The sequence below is a fragment of the Theobroma cacao genome, chromosome 1, assembly GCF_053813885.1.
Source record: "Theobroma cacao isolate CCN51 chromosome 1, ASM5381388v1, whole genome shotgun sequence".
In the NCBI taxonomy this organism is placed as follows: domain Eukaryota; kingdom Viridiplantae; phylum Streptophyta; class Magnoliopsida; order Malvales; family Malvaceae; genus Theobroma; species Theobroma cacao.
Window position 1 is genome coordinate 7,733,610 of NC_142639.1, and position 17,870 is coordinate 7,751,479.

The window sequence follows — 17,870 nt, forward strand, 5'->3', positions numbered from 1 at the left end:
CCTGAATTTCTTTTGAAATTTTATTAATTATGTCAGGGGTCTCTTTTAGAGTTTTTACTTTCTCTTTCTAACCATCTTAAATATTTACTCATTTTTGTCGTAACGTGCGGGTCCGAAAACTCGACTGCCAGACGTGATGAAAACTCTAAAAACTAGGAGTCGCCATCAATCTTTTTTACTAGGTGCGATTGGCCACCTATTAACTCGATTCTAATCGATGAAGTCTTAAATTAATTTTAAACCCACCGAAAAGAATCTTAAACTGGTCTACGTTTTTCTAGATCTAAGTTCGGGAGTATGATTACGCCCGGGGAAGGATTAGCACATCCGGGACGCCCGTTCCATGAACGGTACCATTTTTAGATTATTTTATTAGGCTTTAATTTTTTAAGTTCACTATATTTTCTTAGTTATTATTCCCTTATTTTATCTCCTATTCAACCTAAAATGGAATGCAAATGTGAGGTAAGATGAAATGCATGGTATGAGATGAAAAATGTCGAACGAATAACCTTTTATCGAGGATGTTCTCTCGGATCCGCCCATCATATTGGCGGGATCCGGGGCGTTCTCTTACCTAAGGAATTATCCGAGAAATTCGCCTTCGTAAATTCGACGAATAAATCCCATCATCGGGGTTATCATACGTTTTTCTTTAAAAAATAATGTTTTCGTGAATAATGAACCTAATACGAGCGAAAGCCTTTTATTAAATATATTTCTCGAGCTCTCCCATCATACTAGTGGGATCCGGGGACACCTTTTCACCTAGGAAACTTTTCGATGAATACCTGCTTTCGTAAATTCTCGGAAGATCCCATCATTGGGGCTTAAACTCGAAAACAAAAATATTTATATGCAATGATATGCATGATGCAACATATATATATGCTATGATAATGCAATTATCTATTTTTTTGTCATTTTTTTTATTTAATTATTATTTTCATTTTATTTTATTTTTTATTATCATATTTTCTATTTTATTTTTAATTATTATTTTTTTATACTTTACGTTTTTTATTCGAGGTTACTCTTATATTTTCTTTTTATAATTAGATAAATTGTTTATGATTCCATTTAATACTTAATTTTAAATTAGTTGTTGTCTTAGATTTTTATTGTTATTTATTTTTTTATTTATTTAATGTCATTTATATTGCATTTTCACAAATTAATTATTTACTATATATTTGAATTATTATTATTATTTTTATCATCATTTTTTATATATTATTATTTATTTATTATTTTTATTGAGTAATTTTTGTATAGTCAAATTCTTTATTTATTAAAAATTTCAGAATCTTGAAATCGATGCCCTCCCATCGTATTGGTGAAGCCTTGATTCGAATTTCGAACCTAGAGAATATGGGCTCGGGATTGCGACTTCTCGTGTCCCGACCGATCATCCCATCATCGATATTGTTTACTTATCTTATTTAAATTGAATAACTCATCATTTTGCCCTATTCTCATTCTTTTTCATTTTCTCCCTTCAAATTCTCTCTCTAGAACCAAACACTCTGACTTATCTCTAAAAAAAACTCACCTTTCTCTCTCTCATTACCCGACGGCTGCTAGTGGGGCTTTCTCCCATCGCTAACGACGCGACCCAACTGATCGAATTTCTCCCTTTCTTTTCTCCGACGCCGACCTAATCTCCTTCTCCTTCTCTCTCCCTTCTTCCTTTCGCTAGCAGCAAAATCTTTCTTCTCCAACCGACGCCGCTCTAACCTTTCTCCTCTCCTTCTACTTCCTTTCGCCGTCGGCTAAATCTTTCTTTGCTCCCTCACCCAACATCTCCTCCTTGTAACCGGCGACAATAAAACCCAAGCTTTGACACCTCCACCGGTGGCACTAAAACCCCAAAATCTATCTTCTAATCCGCGACCCAAAGCCAAAATCCTTCCCTAAAACCCCAAACTAACAAAATCTGAAAAACCTCCTATTTCTCTTTTATTTTTCTACATATTTTTGATTGATTTTTTACTGTGGATTTGTGGTTTTTTTGGGTTGCTAGGAGAGTAGAGAAAAATTTTTGTTGTGGTATTTGGTTGCTAGAGGCTAAGATTTTTCCCTTTTTTTGTATTGCCGATTACTCCTCCTTTATACTCGATTTTTGGCTTCTGTAGGGGTGTCTTCCCACTACTTTGCCAGACGTGAGTTTTTCGCGTATGGCAGAGAGAAGGTGGTGCCTGGTAAGGTGCGTCCGCACCCTGTCAATCGTACTCTTCTCTCTCCTCTATTTTTTTATTTCATTTATTTCATTTTCATTTTCATTTCATTTTTCATTTTTTTATTTGTTGTTTATTTTCGTTTATAAAATTTTATTATAAATTTTTTTAGTGTCTACAATTTTCGTTTTCAAAGATTTTATCTTTGGAACAGATTGATCTCCATGCTTCTGGCGTGCCTTATTTTATAGGGACATCAATAATAATAGAGCATTTGCAGCTGGTATATAAAATTTAGTTATTCTCTTTAAGTCAGTAAATACCTGTGGCAACTAATTTACTATATTTTGTAAAAGAATTATCTCTTGAACTTCAAGTTTATATTGATTTATGCAAGAATCAAAACTAGATAATGATAATTCATTCTAAGAAATTTTCTTTTCCAACTACTTATTTTCTCCCATTAATGTTGGAAATATTGATTTATTAATATGACAATCGACAAACTTTGCCATGAATAAATCTCCTATTGATAGTTCTAAATATTTAATTACAAATGAAGATTCGTATCCAATACATATTCTTAACCTCTTTTGAGAACTCATCTTTGTGCATTGTGATAGAGCAATAAAAACATATATCACACACCCAAAAATTCTTAGATGAGAAATATTTTGTTCATAACTATAAATCAATTGTATAAGGAAGAATTTATAATAACTCGCGTTTGGCTTGATGCATACAAATGCTGATGCATTCAAAATGGCATGCCCTTAAATAGAAATTGAGAGTTTAAATTACATAAGTAGTAGTCTTGCAATTAGTTGGAAACAATTCTGCTAGACCGTTTTATGTATAAACATAAGTAATAGGTTTTTCAATAATTATTCCAACTAATATGCAATATTAAAAGCTTGATATGTAAATTTGCCAGATTTGTCAAGACGAATTGTCTTGATTACAAAATCAGAAAAATATACTTTCAAACAAATGATTTGGGTGATTAATCTTGCAAATATCAAATTACAAGTTGATAATTACTACACATTGACCATTTAGTCGATGTATCAATTTAAACCATAAAATATCTAAATGGTTCACTTAATGGATGTATAAATCTACATATAATCCTGAATATGTTTCAAAAACATAGAGAATTCAGTCCCAATTTTAGCTGGTGATAGCCTTATAATTTATTTGTCTTTAGAGCAAGTAGCACATGAGTATTTTATTAGATTAAAAAATCTTCTGATTTTTCAATGAATTATCATATTAATTTTCAATAATTTTTTACATCATTATTGATCTAGAATGGTCTAATCGGTCATGCTAAATATTAAAATCATTAGTAAACTTCTGGTTTACTATGGGTTTCAATTATTCTAATATTTATATAGTTTAATCCAAAAAAACAAAATGAGTAATTTTTTTTTCAACACACGTTTTGTACTTAAGATAATAGATGTAATATAGAGGTATTCATTGTCTCAACATGATATCATTCAGACGAATATCTTTAAAACATAATAAACTTATTTGAGACTTAATAATACATTCTCTATTATAAACTTTATTTCTTACGGTAGTAAAATATTAATATTAAGACTTAATTAATCTTGTACTACCAAATATTGTATTGATATTGGTTTATTTTAATTACCAAGTGAAAAAAATATTTCTTATCTTTAATTATATGTGCGTTATAGTAATGTCTGCTAGACATATACTTACATCATAGATATTTGATCAAACAATATGAATATTCATACTTTTTTTTCAATTAAAAAATGGTATATACAATAAGAAACTTGCAAGTTAACATAAAAGAACATTAAATATAGAATTAAAACACATAATAAAAACATATCATTTAAATATATGATAACATATAAACGTATCTTTATAATAGAGTTCTACTAGAATATACTAGCAAATTATTAAAAAAAATTTCATTCTTGATATTTCCATTACCAATCAAATGATCAATTTTTTTTTAGGACAAGAAAAGCAACAATGGATGTTTCCATTACTAATCATATAATCAATTCCCCTTTAAGGATGGACAAACATTTTGATGTGCTATATCAACTTGACCATGATTAAAATCATCACAATATGTTTTAGTTTTCGGTAATGCTTGATAAAATGTAAGACATATAATAGGTACGTGACCAATGGTCTTTCATGCCACATTAGTGACGATACGTTTTCTATATTCTTTTTATTCTTTCCGTTTTTATCTTTGCATTATTCATCCACTTCTAGTGAGTTAAAAGTATTTACTCACTTTTGGTGGGTTACAAGTATTCATTCATTTATTGATGGGTTATCCACTTCTGGTGGGTTAGTGGGTTAAAGTATCCATTCACTTCTGATGGTAAAATTATCCATCTATTTCTAGTCGTAAAATTATCAATACATTTATATTGGCAAAATTATCCATTCACTTCTTGTAGAATTAAAATAGTGATAGTGTAAATTCTTATGGCGACCTCTTCCATATCCATGATCATAATTATTAAATGATGTTGCATTTATTTCAGGGAATGGATGAATTCATGATCATGACCATAATTATTAAATGATATTGCATTCACTTTAGAGAATAGATGTATTTTTAATTTTTTATCAGTAGCTTGTTTGTCACATTCAGTGTAGGGAATAGACATTCATGATTTTTCATTGATAGCTATATAATAGCAAATTCATTTTTCAACCAAGGGATAAAATATAATATATACTATATGATATTAAAATTCATATTAAGATTGATTTTAAAGGAATGAAAATATAAGTCATTTACCTGATTTGTTACAATCAGAAATTAAAGACTAACCATTAAAATCTTTTTAAAGCTTGAAAATGATGAAAACAAAATAATACCAATACTTACTTGATTTGCTAAAACTAGAAATCAAAACCAAATCATTGAAATCCTTTTGAAACTTGAATATGATGAAAATAAAATAATACCAAAACTTGAGAAATTAGGGAATCGTGCTGATAACATGTTATGAAATAAATCTTAAGAAAACAACTATAAGAGAAATATAAAAAAAAAGTATTTAGAAAGAAATAAAGTATTTACAGAGAATAAAAAGATCTTATTCAAGTGTATCTACAATGAAGTGAAGGGATCTATTTATAGGTTAGTAACTCATTATTTAGATTGGATTTACAATATGAACACAATACTAAGAGATTAGATGAATAGATTAAATCATAATCTCATCCAATCTAATTTATATCTAAATCTAGATTTATATAATATAAATAGATATTCAAAAAAAATATTCATAACACTCTAAAACTTGTTTAGCAAAAGCTATGAAAGCTGTGGGTGAACAAAAGAGATGAAACTCATTTTTAAGTGCAAGATTTATTTGTAACCATTACAATAAACAATTGAATATTAGAGCATAGATTGAAAATACATAAAGTAATAAATTACTCCAAAGGCATGTAACAGTGTTATTATTTTTAAAATTTTATTCACTTCCACTGATGGTGTGTAGTTAGAGTTATGGGCAATAAATTCTGAAAATTTAATGAAATCCTATCATTATTGTGTTTTGCATTGATGAAACTAATTCATTAGATACTCACCAATGTTTGGTAAAATTATCTAACTCTCAAAAACTTATTCTAGAGTAAAACATAGAAGCAATCTAGAGAAATATTTGGTGAAGAATGAGACATTGAATGAAAGTTGTTTTTCTTTATACATAGGGAGTGTTTGGTTCAATGGAAGTGGAACACATTCCCTTCAATTTAAATAACTGCAATGATTTTGCAGTACTTAGTTTATAAAAATTGAAAGGAATGTACTTACAAAGGGAAGGTCATTACAATGAGCTAAAGGAATGTCACATTCCCTTCACTCATGGCAGTCAAGGGAAGTTAAATTTTTTTTTTTTCAAATTATCCCCAACTTCTTCTATTTCCTTCTTCTTCTTTTACCTTTCTTTTAAGTCAATGTTCACTAGAAAAGATAGGTCCAAGAAAAGAGAGAAAGAAAGAAGAAGTGAAAAAAGAAAAGTGGAGTTTTATGTGTAAAAAAAATTAATTTTAATTTGTTGAGTAAAATAAAAAATAATTAAAGGTTTATAAATTAATTAAATTAACTAATTAACTAATTTATTTATAAAATAATTTAAAATTAATTAATTTAAATTTTTTAAAACTTAACAAATTTATTAAAAATAAATATTTAGTAATTTTACATATTTTAATATTATTTTTGTCATGTTATTATTTATTATTTTAAGAAATGATTGAAAAGTTAAAAATTTATATTTATTCAATTTTATATTTTCATATATAAAGGTAATTTTATAAATTTATACTACATTTTTAATAAAATGCTTTTAAACCAAACACTATAATGTAATATTTCTAGCCATTACGTTTTTTACAAGCATTACTTTTTCATGTTATACCAAATATTATAAAATTATCTTCTTAACAATCATATTTTCAATAATCACATATCCTAACAATCGCATTGCCTTCAAAATACCAAATGCCACCATATATTTAACTAGAAGAGTCCCTATACCTAAATGTCTATTTGTATAAACAAATCTATTAACACAATTGTAACAGTTAATTAACATCATTTAATTCCAAAAATTAAATTTAAAATAATTTAATATTTAATTAATTACAAATAATTAAATTACAATACCAATCAAGGTTTGTAAAGTCTAGGATGGTCAATTTCCACTTTAGGTCACTTTAGTCCAACTATTAAAGACTTACTCCTTTTATTTAAAGAACATCTTTTTTTTTTTTCAATATAAGATTGTGTCTCATACTTATTATTTATTAAAAATGTTGAACATTGAATGTCATCTGAAGGTGGTAGGTGAATAAAAGAAATAAATTTTATCTTAGTGTTAAGATTTTGCTATGACTATAAGAGGTACTAATCAAATGCCAACGAAAGGTTGATATAATAGTTAAAATTTATTTAGTATTAAAAGAAAATGATAGATTTAAATAATTTTAAAAATGGTAATCTCGTAAAATACAACTTATCTTGCTTTGACTTGAGAAATCAACAACTTATTTACTAAATTTATATACCAATAAATACAGAAGGACTCTTATAAACATATCAAACTTTTCTACACAAATTTTCAATCTTAGCGAGTAAGTGATAAAGAAAAAAATAGATTTGAACAAAAATGTCTTCCTCCTCCTCTTCCTCACAGAACCTGCCTAATGATCGTGTTTACATCAAGATTAAGAATCAGGTTCTGACTCTGTTTCTTAATTCCTATAATTTTTTTTCCTATTTTTACTTTTAGTGTTCTAAAAATATTGTCAGGGTCAATTCTGCCTTTTTTTTACATACAAGTAGTGTTTTGCTAATTCAACATCAAATTCCTAAGCATAAGAAAATTATTATTTTTTTATTATTACTACAAAATCTATTGTAACTATTATTATTTTAATAATAAATTCTTAACATTAGAAAAGTTTTTTTATATTTTTATATTAATATATTTTATAAAATAATTAACTTGTTTTTTAATATAAATTACATTTTAATTATATTTTATTGTTAAATTAATACTTTTGCTTTTTTTGAAAGACATTCTTTTTATTAATATTAAAAACAATAAGCTATAATAGTTTATTGATTTATTTAAATACAGCAAGAGATTTTAATTATTATTAAATAATAAATTTATTAATATAATATATATTTATGAATATAATATTAAATAAATAAATAATATATATCACTTTTATATATATCTTGAGATAAGGAAAACCTAAACCCACCTGGAAAGTAATTTAAATTTTTTTAATTTAAAATTTAACTTAAAGCGACTTGATCTTTAGTTTTCAAACAATAAAAATTAATCTTTATTGAATTGAGACGAGTTAAGATTCGTTGAATTTGAGTTTTTTGCCATCCTTAGGCGCAACCACCATTTCTCTTGCTTGTTCATACAATTATAGTCGTGTTCGTATTTTAACTATTGGATTTGTTTGTGGAATCAATAGAAATTGATATAATAAGTTTTCCAATAGTAAATTGCCTATTTACATTTTGGGACATATTATATTCATAAATATGCGATATTGTTTTCACCTTAATATTTGATTTAATAATACACAAGTGTATGCATAGTTGCTCAAAAAATATTATTATATATATAAAATGATGTTATTTTTTGCGCGAATTATGATTAATTGTAAGTAGATATAAGTATATTGCACCATTTCTTTAATATTTAATACTATTTTTTTTTTCTTGGGTTTCATTTTTCATAACAAAAGCATTGAAATTACTTGATATATATTTATGGTGGATTTTGATATGTAGAATTTGAAAGTAGCATATTACAAGATGAAGCGTACCAGCCAACTGCACAAGCTGATGAATGCTTATTGCTCCAAATATTCACTGGATCCGAATACTGTCGTGTTCATGTTTAAGGGTCATTGCCTTCCTGCAAATCAAACGCCTGAGCAGGTCTCATTTCTTTAATTTTTTTTTTTTGCATATACATCCACTACTACCTCTTTGCTTGTTTCTTAGTCAGCATATACTTCCTACTTAATCAAATAATTAGTTACTAAATAAGTACTAACACTTTGATTATAATTTGAATTTTTTTTATAGGTCAGGATGGGGGATGTCGAGGAAATTGATTGCATGTTCCGTCAAATCGGAGGTCATGAAGTGCAATTTGCATTAGGGAAGTTTATATATTTAGATGGTACATGGTACCTACTGCCCGCTTTAAATTATTTTTCTAGGGTTTGAGTTTAACTAAATATATTTAAATTTGGATTGTGTAGACAATTAAAATCTCACTATGATTAGTTCATAGTAGATTTCAAATAATTAGTGTTTTGTAATAAAAAGTTTAATAGTTTGGAGTTTTAATTCAGTTTCTACAGTGATTGAGCACACATTCTACCGTGCTATATTATTGAGGTCTTATATTTAAGGTTTGAGCTTTCTATTATTTGTTCAAATTTAAATATAAATTTGTACATACATATAAAATATATTATATTTATGTATATAATCTTAGACGATGATAAATGTTTAATATTTATGTTTTGCATTATAAAAATATAATATCATAAAAAATTTAATTATCACTCAATTATTTATGAATCCTTGCTATTCAGGTAAGAGAGGATCAAATATATATCTTTAACTTTTCATATTGTAGTTAGTATGATCAATTCCTAACAGATTTTTTTTTTTTATAATTGAGGAGGAGAGATTCGAACTTTACTCTTTAAGTAGATGGATCATGCACTAATTAATGAGTTAAGTGTTTGGATGTCAATTTCTAACAGATTGATTTCTCTTGTTTTACAATTTTGGATTGTTGATTAAAGACGTGCTAAATCGAATTAATTTAGACTTTCCAGAGTTTAAAAAGATACACATAACTAATTCTTATCTGTTTGATAATTATGAAGTAATCGCTCTAAGGGAAAAGCCTTTTTGAGTCTCCTGCTCGCCCTCTATATAAATAAAATAATCCCCTCCGCACTCTGGTGCTTTTCAACTCTAGCTAGCTAGCTACACTAACCAATTGCAGTAAGAGATAAGTGAATTCTGTGCTGATTAAGGAGCAATGGTAGCATATTGAGAACTTGTTGGAAGGACAATGATGCCTTCCTCCACAGCTAAGCTCATGAAACTTGTGGCTCTGGCTCATGATAAACCTTGTTTTATCTTTTAGCAACTCCTTAAGTTGTGAACTGGATACAAAGGCCATGGAGATGATTTTGTTCGCGATAAAAGTGACTCAGGTGGTAGTAGAGACAACAATGGATTAATATTTATATTTTTATATTTAGTGATAAATTCAAGATTGTACATGAAAGTGGTTAAAGGTTAATTATACAAAATTATAAATCAAATCAATTATTTGATTACACTATTTTAAAATATAATATTTGATTTGATTAGAGATGATGAAATTATATATTTCAAATTTTATACATATAATAATACAAAATTAAAAATATACTACTTCATTTGGTAACTACTACCAATCCTCACCACCATTTTCGATCCGTCCGTGTCTGCAACTTCTCAAAGTAACGGCGAATTAAGTGGCGGTGGATCAGTAGTATTTGCACTCCTGCACTTTCTGGAGATAGTATCGGTGGATCGACCCTTTCAGACCTTGTGTCTGAAGTTTTTGTCCCACTAACACACCACCCATTCATTTTGGACCTTGCATTGGGGGTGTTTGTCTTAGCAGTGCTTATGCCTCCTTCAATGTATTGCTTTGCTTGATATTGTGTTTGGCTTTAGATCAAAATTAATATATATATTTAAATTGAATTAAGCAAATTTAGTATGTAATAAAATTAGAATATAAATTAATTAAAATTAATTAAATCTCTTAATTTTGTAGTTAAAAAAGTATATATAAAAAAGAGAGAAAACATAAATAATTAATAGAGAATATGTTTATCTTTTTTAACGAGTGAATGTAAATTTTTCAACCAAAACTCACGGTAAAAAAATAAATAAATAATTAGTAACTGATACCGTCGCTCGTCGCTAGCTCTTCGTTTGCTCCTTCCTATCCGACCTCTTAGTAAAATTCTTTCTTTCTCCCGCCGCAATTAAAGCGAGCCAGCTTACATTGCCAACATCAATGGCGGGTTCTATCGGCGGAACTGGTTCTTCCAATCCCTCACCGAACCCTTCTGCCCCCAAAATCCTATTAGCCAAGCCGTCGGCCGGGCCGGTCCCTGGTAAATTTGGACGCGGAGGTGTTGAAGATGAAACGGCCCCACACCGGGCCCGTCTCCCTCCCGTTGGTTCCCTCAACCTCCTCTCTGATTCCTGGGAGTTCCACATCGATCGCTTTTTGCCCGTAAGTTAAAGAAAAGAAAAAGAAATTCCCATTTCGTTTCAAGTCTTTATGTTTTATTTGGATGCAAAAGCTTCAGATGCAATGGAAGTGGAAATAGTTGTTTTAAGCTTAAATTATTTGCGGTTTTCTAGGCTTTGTATGATTGTTTAAATTTTGCTATTTGAATTTTGTTTAGCGAATGCTAGAAAGTAAAACTATAATAAATTCTCAAAATGAAGGAGGGACTAAATTTAATACGAGTTGGAATAGTACATTTTGTTATTTAAAAAAAAATTAATTATTGGTTGTTTTTTGTTGATTGCAGTTTTTGACTGAGAATACTGATTTTATGGTGATTGGAATCATCGGTCCACCCGGTGTGGGCAAGTCGATGATCATGAATGAGCTTTATGGTTTTGATGGGATCTCACCTGGTGTGCATTCTTTCATAATTTAGTCTCTTAATTTTCTTCTTCAGTAAGCAAAATGAAAGTGTTTTATTTTCTTGCACTAAAAAATTGTTTTGATTTTTGAGTTAAATTTTATGATGAATTCAGATTTCAACTGTTGGGAGAAATTTGGGAGAATACAGAAATTGTAGTTTTGTGATTATAATATGTGCATTCTTTCTGAAATTCTTCTTCTCTCTGTCTATTGTTACAACACCTTGAAATACTGTGCACAACTCAAGAACAGCTCTTAAACTTGCTTTGTTTTAGTTCTGCAGCTTTCCAGAATTTCTGGCACTTGTACCCTTAAGTTCTGGCATTCTTTTGACATCATATCTGTAGTCAAGCCTTAGTTAAGCCCTAAACCTAGTCCTACATCCTACCACAAGTGTAAACCTTAAAAGCATTATTTTCTATGCCTAGCCCACCATAAACCTTAAGTAGGCAGACTTTCTCATTTTTTCTACATCAAACCAATAATTTTGTGATTCATAAGGTATGCCGTTTAACAGATTTTCCCTGCTAGTTGGTTATGCTTATAACAAAGTGATCGTGTCCTCTTCTGGAAGACTGATTATATCCAAACTTAGTTTTTTAATGATAAAAGAGGAGGATCATTTGTTTCACTAATTGCATATAGTATTTGAATGACATGCTATTGCTTGTTGAAGTTTAAATCTTTCTATGCACATGGCTACATCCAACAGATAACTTTACCATTCTAATTTATAGGTATGCTGCCACCTTTCGCTATACAGTCAGAAGACACTAGAGCAATGGCAAGGCATTGTACTGTAGGTATTGAACCAAGGATTTCTGCTGAACGGCTTATACTACTCGATACGCAGGTTTCAATCTTACTACTCCCTTTTGTCTGACTGTATTCTTTTTCCTTTTTTATAGACCATATTTGTCAAACAATACACATGTGTGTGTGTGTGTTTTTGAAGTATGTTTTGAGTTTCAGAAGTCTAGTTAAGGTTAAGCTATGATAAATTGATAGTCTTTCTGATGTTACTATAAAGTCCTCTTGATTGGAGAAGATTATGAGAAAGCTCTTTCCATCAATATACATTTTAGTGGGAACAAAGATCAACTGGAAGAAAAACTTGAATACGTTTGCTGCAATTGTATTTGACTGTTGATGGGGTTTTTTTTTTCTTTTCATATGTTTTGACATTGAAAGGTTAATGGTTAGAGGTCATTTCCCAAAATTGGTTAGGACCTGCAATATATTGACATATTCACATTGTTTCCCCAAGTGCATTTATAAGATCAAGCTTGAAGGCCAGTTTATTTATGGAGATTACTTAATCTAATGGGAAGCTTTGAGAAAATGAAGGTAATATGAACTGGGAATAAGCTACAAAAAGTCTTCTCAGTCCTGAAATTTTTCTTGTTTTTATTTCGTGTAACCATTTGTCAGTTACCTGCCAGTTGTGTTAGGCCTTCTGGTTGAGTTCAATACCTGCTAGTTGCTGTTGCTTATTCTAGATATGTGTGCTTTCCTGGCATGGAGATATTATGCATGAGCGCGCATATTCTTGTGTGCATATCTATGCGATTGGATTGGTGTCCACTTTAGGTTTGACATCATTTAATTCACATGTGTCTTTTTGTTTATTGATGTTCCTGCACTTGTACTTGTTGCAGGGATGATTGCCCTGAATATGCTTGATGTCTATAGTCTTTTCCCCCCTTCTCCAATCCATGGTTTCCGGTTTTACATACTGCGATGTTCAGTTGGGAGGGGAGGGGGGGGGGGGGGGGGGGGGGGTGGTTTCAATGCTGTTTTGTGTGTTATGATGGTCATCACTGTAATTATTCTTGTCTTGCAGTCTGTTTTTAGTCCTTCGGTTTTATCTGAGATGATGAGACCTGATGGATCATCCACTGTTTCAGTACTAAGTGGCGAGTCCCTCTCTGCTGAGCTGGCTCATGAAATTATGAATATCCAGGTAACTAAATTGCATCCATTGGGTCTTTTGTTATAGATATTAGTGTTGTACCTTTCTTTTTCATTATATTTTCCATTTTGCTAGGAGCCCATTCTGACAATAATGGAAAGTAAAATGTCTAATAATGTTATAATTTTTTCTCCGCATGCTGCAAGGAATCTTTTTAGCTTGGTGTTCTCTTAGCATCCATTTGTCACATTTTGCTGGTGGTGTCTGAGGGAGTTCATGATAACAACATGTGGCACTTGATGTTGACGGTAATATTCTTGTCTTGACCACTTTACATCTTTATTATACATTCCATTGTGTCCATAGTGCTGATAATATGTTAAAATGGTAATTCTTATCAGCAGCTTATTTATGTACTTAGCATTTTGTTGTTGTATGTTAATAGTTATGCATTATCTAAATCAAGAAATCTTCTGGTGCTGCTGCTCTATATTTATTATTGGATAGAGAGATGATGATTAGATCTTTCAGTAAGCCATACGAGTTTTTGTTGGTATTTTGCCATCTGAATGGAGACCTGTCAATACTCAAGAAAATCTGTATGATGTTTAAGATGACCACTTAAGAAAATGAAAAAAGAAAATGTCAAAAGGGATTTTGTTTGGTTTATAGTGTCATTTACGTTAGGTTTACTAATTTGGATTTCTGATGGGAAAAACATGCAAGTTGTACACTTGAAGATGCTATTAGAACAAGAGAAAAGGCAAAAGAGGATGCTAGTGATTAGAGTAAGACATTACAACCCGTGATTTAGAAGAGAATATGTCCCAAATTCTGTCTCCTTCAAATCTAACTATGCTAAAGAAATAATTTGATTGCTGGTCAAAAAGCAAAGAAATAATCTGATTATATATGTATAATGGTTTAAACTCTTGCAACGTATTCTTGTTTATGCTAATTATTAAATCTCTTACTCTCTCTGCAGGTTGACTTACTGAAACATGGCATTCCTGATCCATCTTTAATAACCCCTCCCCATTCACAGAGCTCTACTGTGGGGCCTGACAAAGAGGGCAAAGATAATGTTCATGAGGGTGAAGAGTATATGGCTACTCCTGTTTTTGTGCATACAAAGTGAGTTATATTTTTCCTGATGATATTGTTAGAATCATGTTGCAAGTTTAAGAAATGGATAATACTATAACTTAGTAGTCAATGATGCCTTGAATGACACAGCAAAGGAGAAAGACATTAGAAGTGTGAGGAGAAAATGAGAAATCATCTGTAGTGCATTTTTATTATTTTATGTCAGAACCACCTATATTGTCTTTCTTATCTTTTGAGTCACAATTGACATTTACCATGACTATTCCATTATTCTCACAATTTCCAGGCACTGACCACCACAAGCCTTGCCACTAGTATTGCCACTCCCACATCACTTGTCACCGCCTCCAATAATACTCCCGCTAATGTAGAGAACTTAATAGGATCAATGCTGCTTCTACAACATGTTAAGTTTAACTACAGTGCTTTTGCAACCACTAATTGTGTAGAGTGAAGACAGCTTTTAGGCTTTCAGAAGTTTCTTGTGTGCCATTAACTCGGTAATGGTAGGTCATGTAACTATTATCTATGAATCTGGTAATCTTATTTGTCCTATTTATGATAATTTTACCTTGTGCTTGTATATGGCTCTTGCTTATATAGGCCTGGCAGTGTAGCTATTGGCTATATAATTGTACTTTGGACTAATTCAAGTACCCTCTTCTATGACCTATATTTCCAGGACCATAGATATTTCAAGGTTGAACTAAAGCAAACTGCATAATGTGTTTTCAAAGCTAATTTTGGATCATCTCACTCTGTAATTTTGTCTGCAACTTACCAAGTACCAACAATATTGTGAACAAACAGTAACTTGTTATTGCCCAAATTTCTTGCTTATGTCATTTTTCAGACAATTGTTAAGACTCTTAAGGAAAACTATTTGTAAGTGAACATATTAAGGTGCATGATTTGGTATTTAATATTTATTTCATTATCCATATTACTTGTGCACATCTCATATAAATTTTCTAAATATTTGTTATTTCAGTAGTATTAGTAGAAAATCCCTCAGGTACACTGTAAATATGGGTGGTCCAGATAATATACAGGATACGTACACAAATATTTTGGTTTCCTCTCGGTTTCCAAATCCATCCCAGAGGCCAACCCACCAAGTTTAGCATGACATTTGTGAACATGTTGATCCACCAGACCTTTCTTGTAAAGAAAAAAAAACAAAGAAGTTATGACTAGAAAATAGAAGTTTTATTAACCCTCCCAGCCATTATAGTTACCACCATTATATAAAGATTTGCTGGGACCCAATTTACATCTTCAGGTGTTTAGATTCTTTTATCATCTGATTCTGTGATTTCTGCCTATTCCTCTTTTGTCTAGGATTCCTCTTTGTTTTCATCTTTATTATCTCTTCTATATCTCTTTTGTCTTCATAAATCACTCACCATTTTTTTTTTGTCTGAGCACTACTTAAATTTACGAGGTCCTTTTTCCTTTTCTCATTTTGTATCTTTTTTCAGAGAAGATGTGGTGCTTATGCTTGCAATTTTTTCAACTAAGCAACTTCTTTATCAGATCTATGACTATAACCAGTTTGGCCACTAGAAAAGAGTTTGTCTTCATTAAATAACCATCATCCACGAATATTCTTTCTTAAAACTTTTTGATGGTTGATATGGGCAGGCCAGGAAATAATTATTCTTCTTCTTTCTCCCTTTTTTTCTTATATAAAATATCTTACTCAGATTTTTTCTGGGTTTTTACCACTTCTTGGTCAAGAAGGATGTCTGGCCTAGAGAGCTTTTTGGGTCCTGGTTAAACTGGATCAAGCAGCTGGGCAGGGCCAGTTTTTGAAGACATCGGTTTTCCTTTTTGAATATTGATGAATCTTGGCATATTGTGTGCATCATTTAGGAGTTAGGATTGTATTTTTTTTACTTTTTCCTTGAACAGATCTTAATGTTATTATATGATGAAATCATTCTAGAACTTCATAGTCTTGTCATATTTTATAAGTATGTGATAGATGAGTAGATTTTTTATTCTCATAGATAGTTAAAGGTCCACAGCAGTAACATATCTGCCCGTGTTCTTAATGTTTATAGGCTACAAGATCAAGATCTTTCTCCACCTAATATTGTGCAAATGCGGAAGGCACTTTTACGATATTTCAGTTCCTCTTCATTTATGAGACATAAATGTGGAAATACTAAGATTAATGCTAAAGATACAGAACTGCTTAATTTATTTGTGATCCCATATAAGGATAAAGATGATTCTCCCAGTGCTCAGTGTGAAAGCTACGTCTCCTCACTGTGGAAATTACGGGATCAGGTCTCTTTTTACACATCTTTTTTCCTCCACCAGTGCCTCCGTCTGCTCTGCCTTCTCAGGAATGCAGCAATATTTTAGCTTTTCATAAGTCAAAAGGTTTTGCTTCATGTTATCAGATTTATAACAAGTGTTCTTCACAGGTATTATCCATGACCTGCCCTTCTTTTACGAGGAATGTTTCTGAACGTGACTGGTTAAAAAGTTCTGCCAAGATATGGGAATTAGTGAAGAGCTCTCCTATAATTTCCGAGTATAGCAGAACATTACTAAGTTCTGGTATGTTTAGGAGATAACCATTGTCATCACCTATAATTGACTCATGTATCGGGAAAATGAAGTATGATTTTCTTGATAGAAGCTAGCCTGTTTACTTATTATTTTGTATGCTAATTAACCTCTTTCATGTCAAGCTTTTGAATATTGTATTGAAGTTAGGGTTGCTGAAAAGATTTGATATACTGAGATATGAATGTTGTTTCTATCTAGTGTACTCTGTCATCTGGTATCTTAATTGCTAGCTTCATACTTGAAAACATTGATGTTGGAACAGGATATCACCCTTAGCCATGCTGTCACGGTTCAAACTAACTTATAAAGTATTGTCCGCTCTTACAGTTTTGTGTCACAAAAAATTACTTACAGGTTAAAGATGATGTGAATATTTAAAATATCCAATTTCACTTTACTATAGAGTCGATGTAAGATCCATTACCTATGACATTTTTGCACTGGGTTTAATACATGATGGTTTAGCATGGTATTGTCAATAATTATTATGCCATGATTAAGTCTGGATTCCTGTATGATCCAAAATTATGCCAAGATTCATTATTGAATAAAGCAAATGTCAATCAGCTATCATGTTTATCCCATGTGTTTGCCCACAAGGATAAAATCAGGACCGAAAATAAAATCTAATTTGACAATTTGAGACAAGTAAAGTTGCCCCAAGCTCACGCTTAGAAACTAGTGAAATCCAAAATTCCAAGCGAATATTATGGAAATGGAACAACTCAAGATTCATGGCTGCTGCCTAATTTCAATCAGGACCATTTTCCCGGAATTAATCATAAAATAAAA

General features: G+C 30.7%; 1 protein-coding gene across 1 annotated transcript; it reads left to right on the top strand.

The window, feature by feature from the left end:
• Positions 1–10,719: 10,719 nt before the first annotated feature.
• LOC18611903 (uncharacterized) lies at positions 10,720–17,280 on the top strand. Its single transcript, XM_018114255.2, has 8 exons — positions 10,720–11,053; positions 11,358–11,466; positions 12,214–12,329; positions 13,320–13,439; positions 13,607–13,696; positions 14,374–14,522; positions 16,562–16,790; positions 16,931–17,280. Exons 1-8 carry the CDS (start codon positions 10,832–10,834, stop codon positions 17,081–17,083), a joined length of 1,188 nt encoding a protein of 395 aa, XP_017969744.1. The 5' UTR covers positions 10,720–10,831; the 3' UTR covers positions 17,084–17,280.
• The last annotated feature ends 590 nt before the right edge of the window (positions 17,281–17,870 follow it).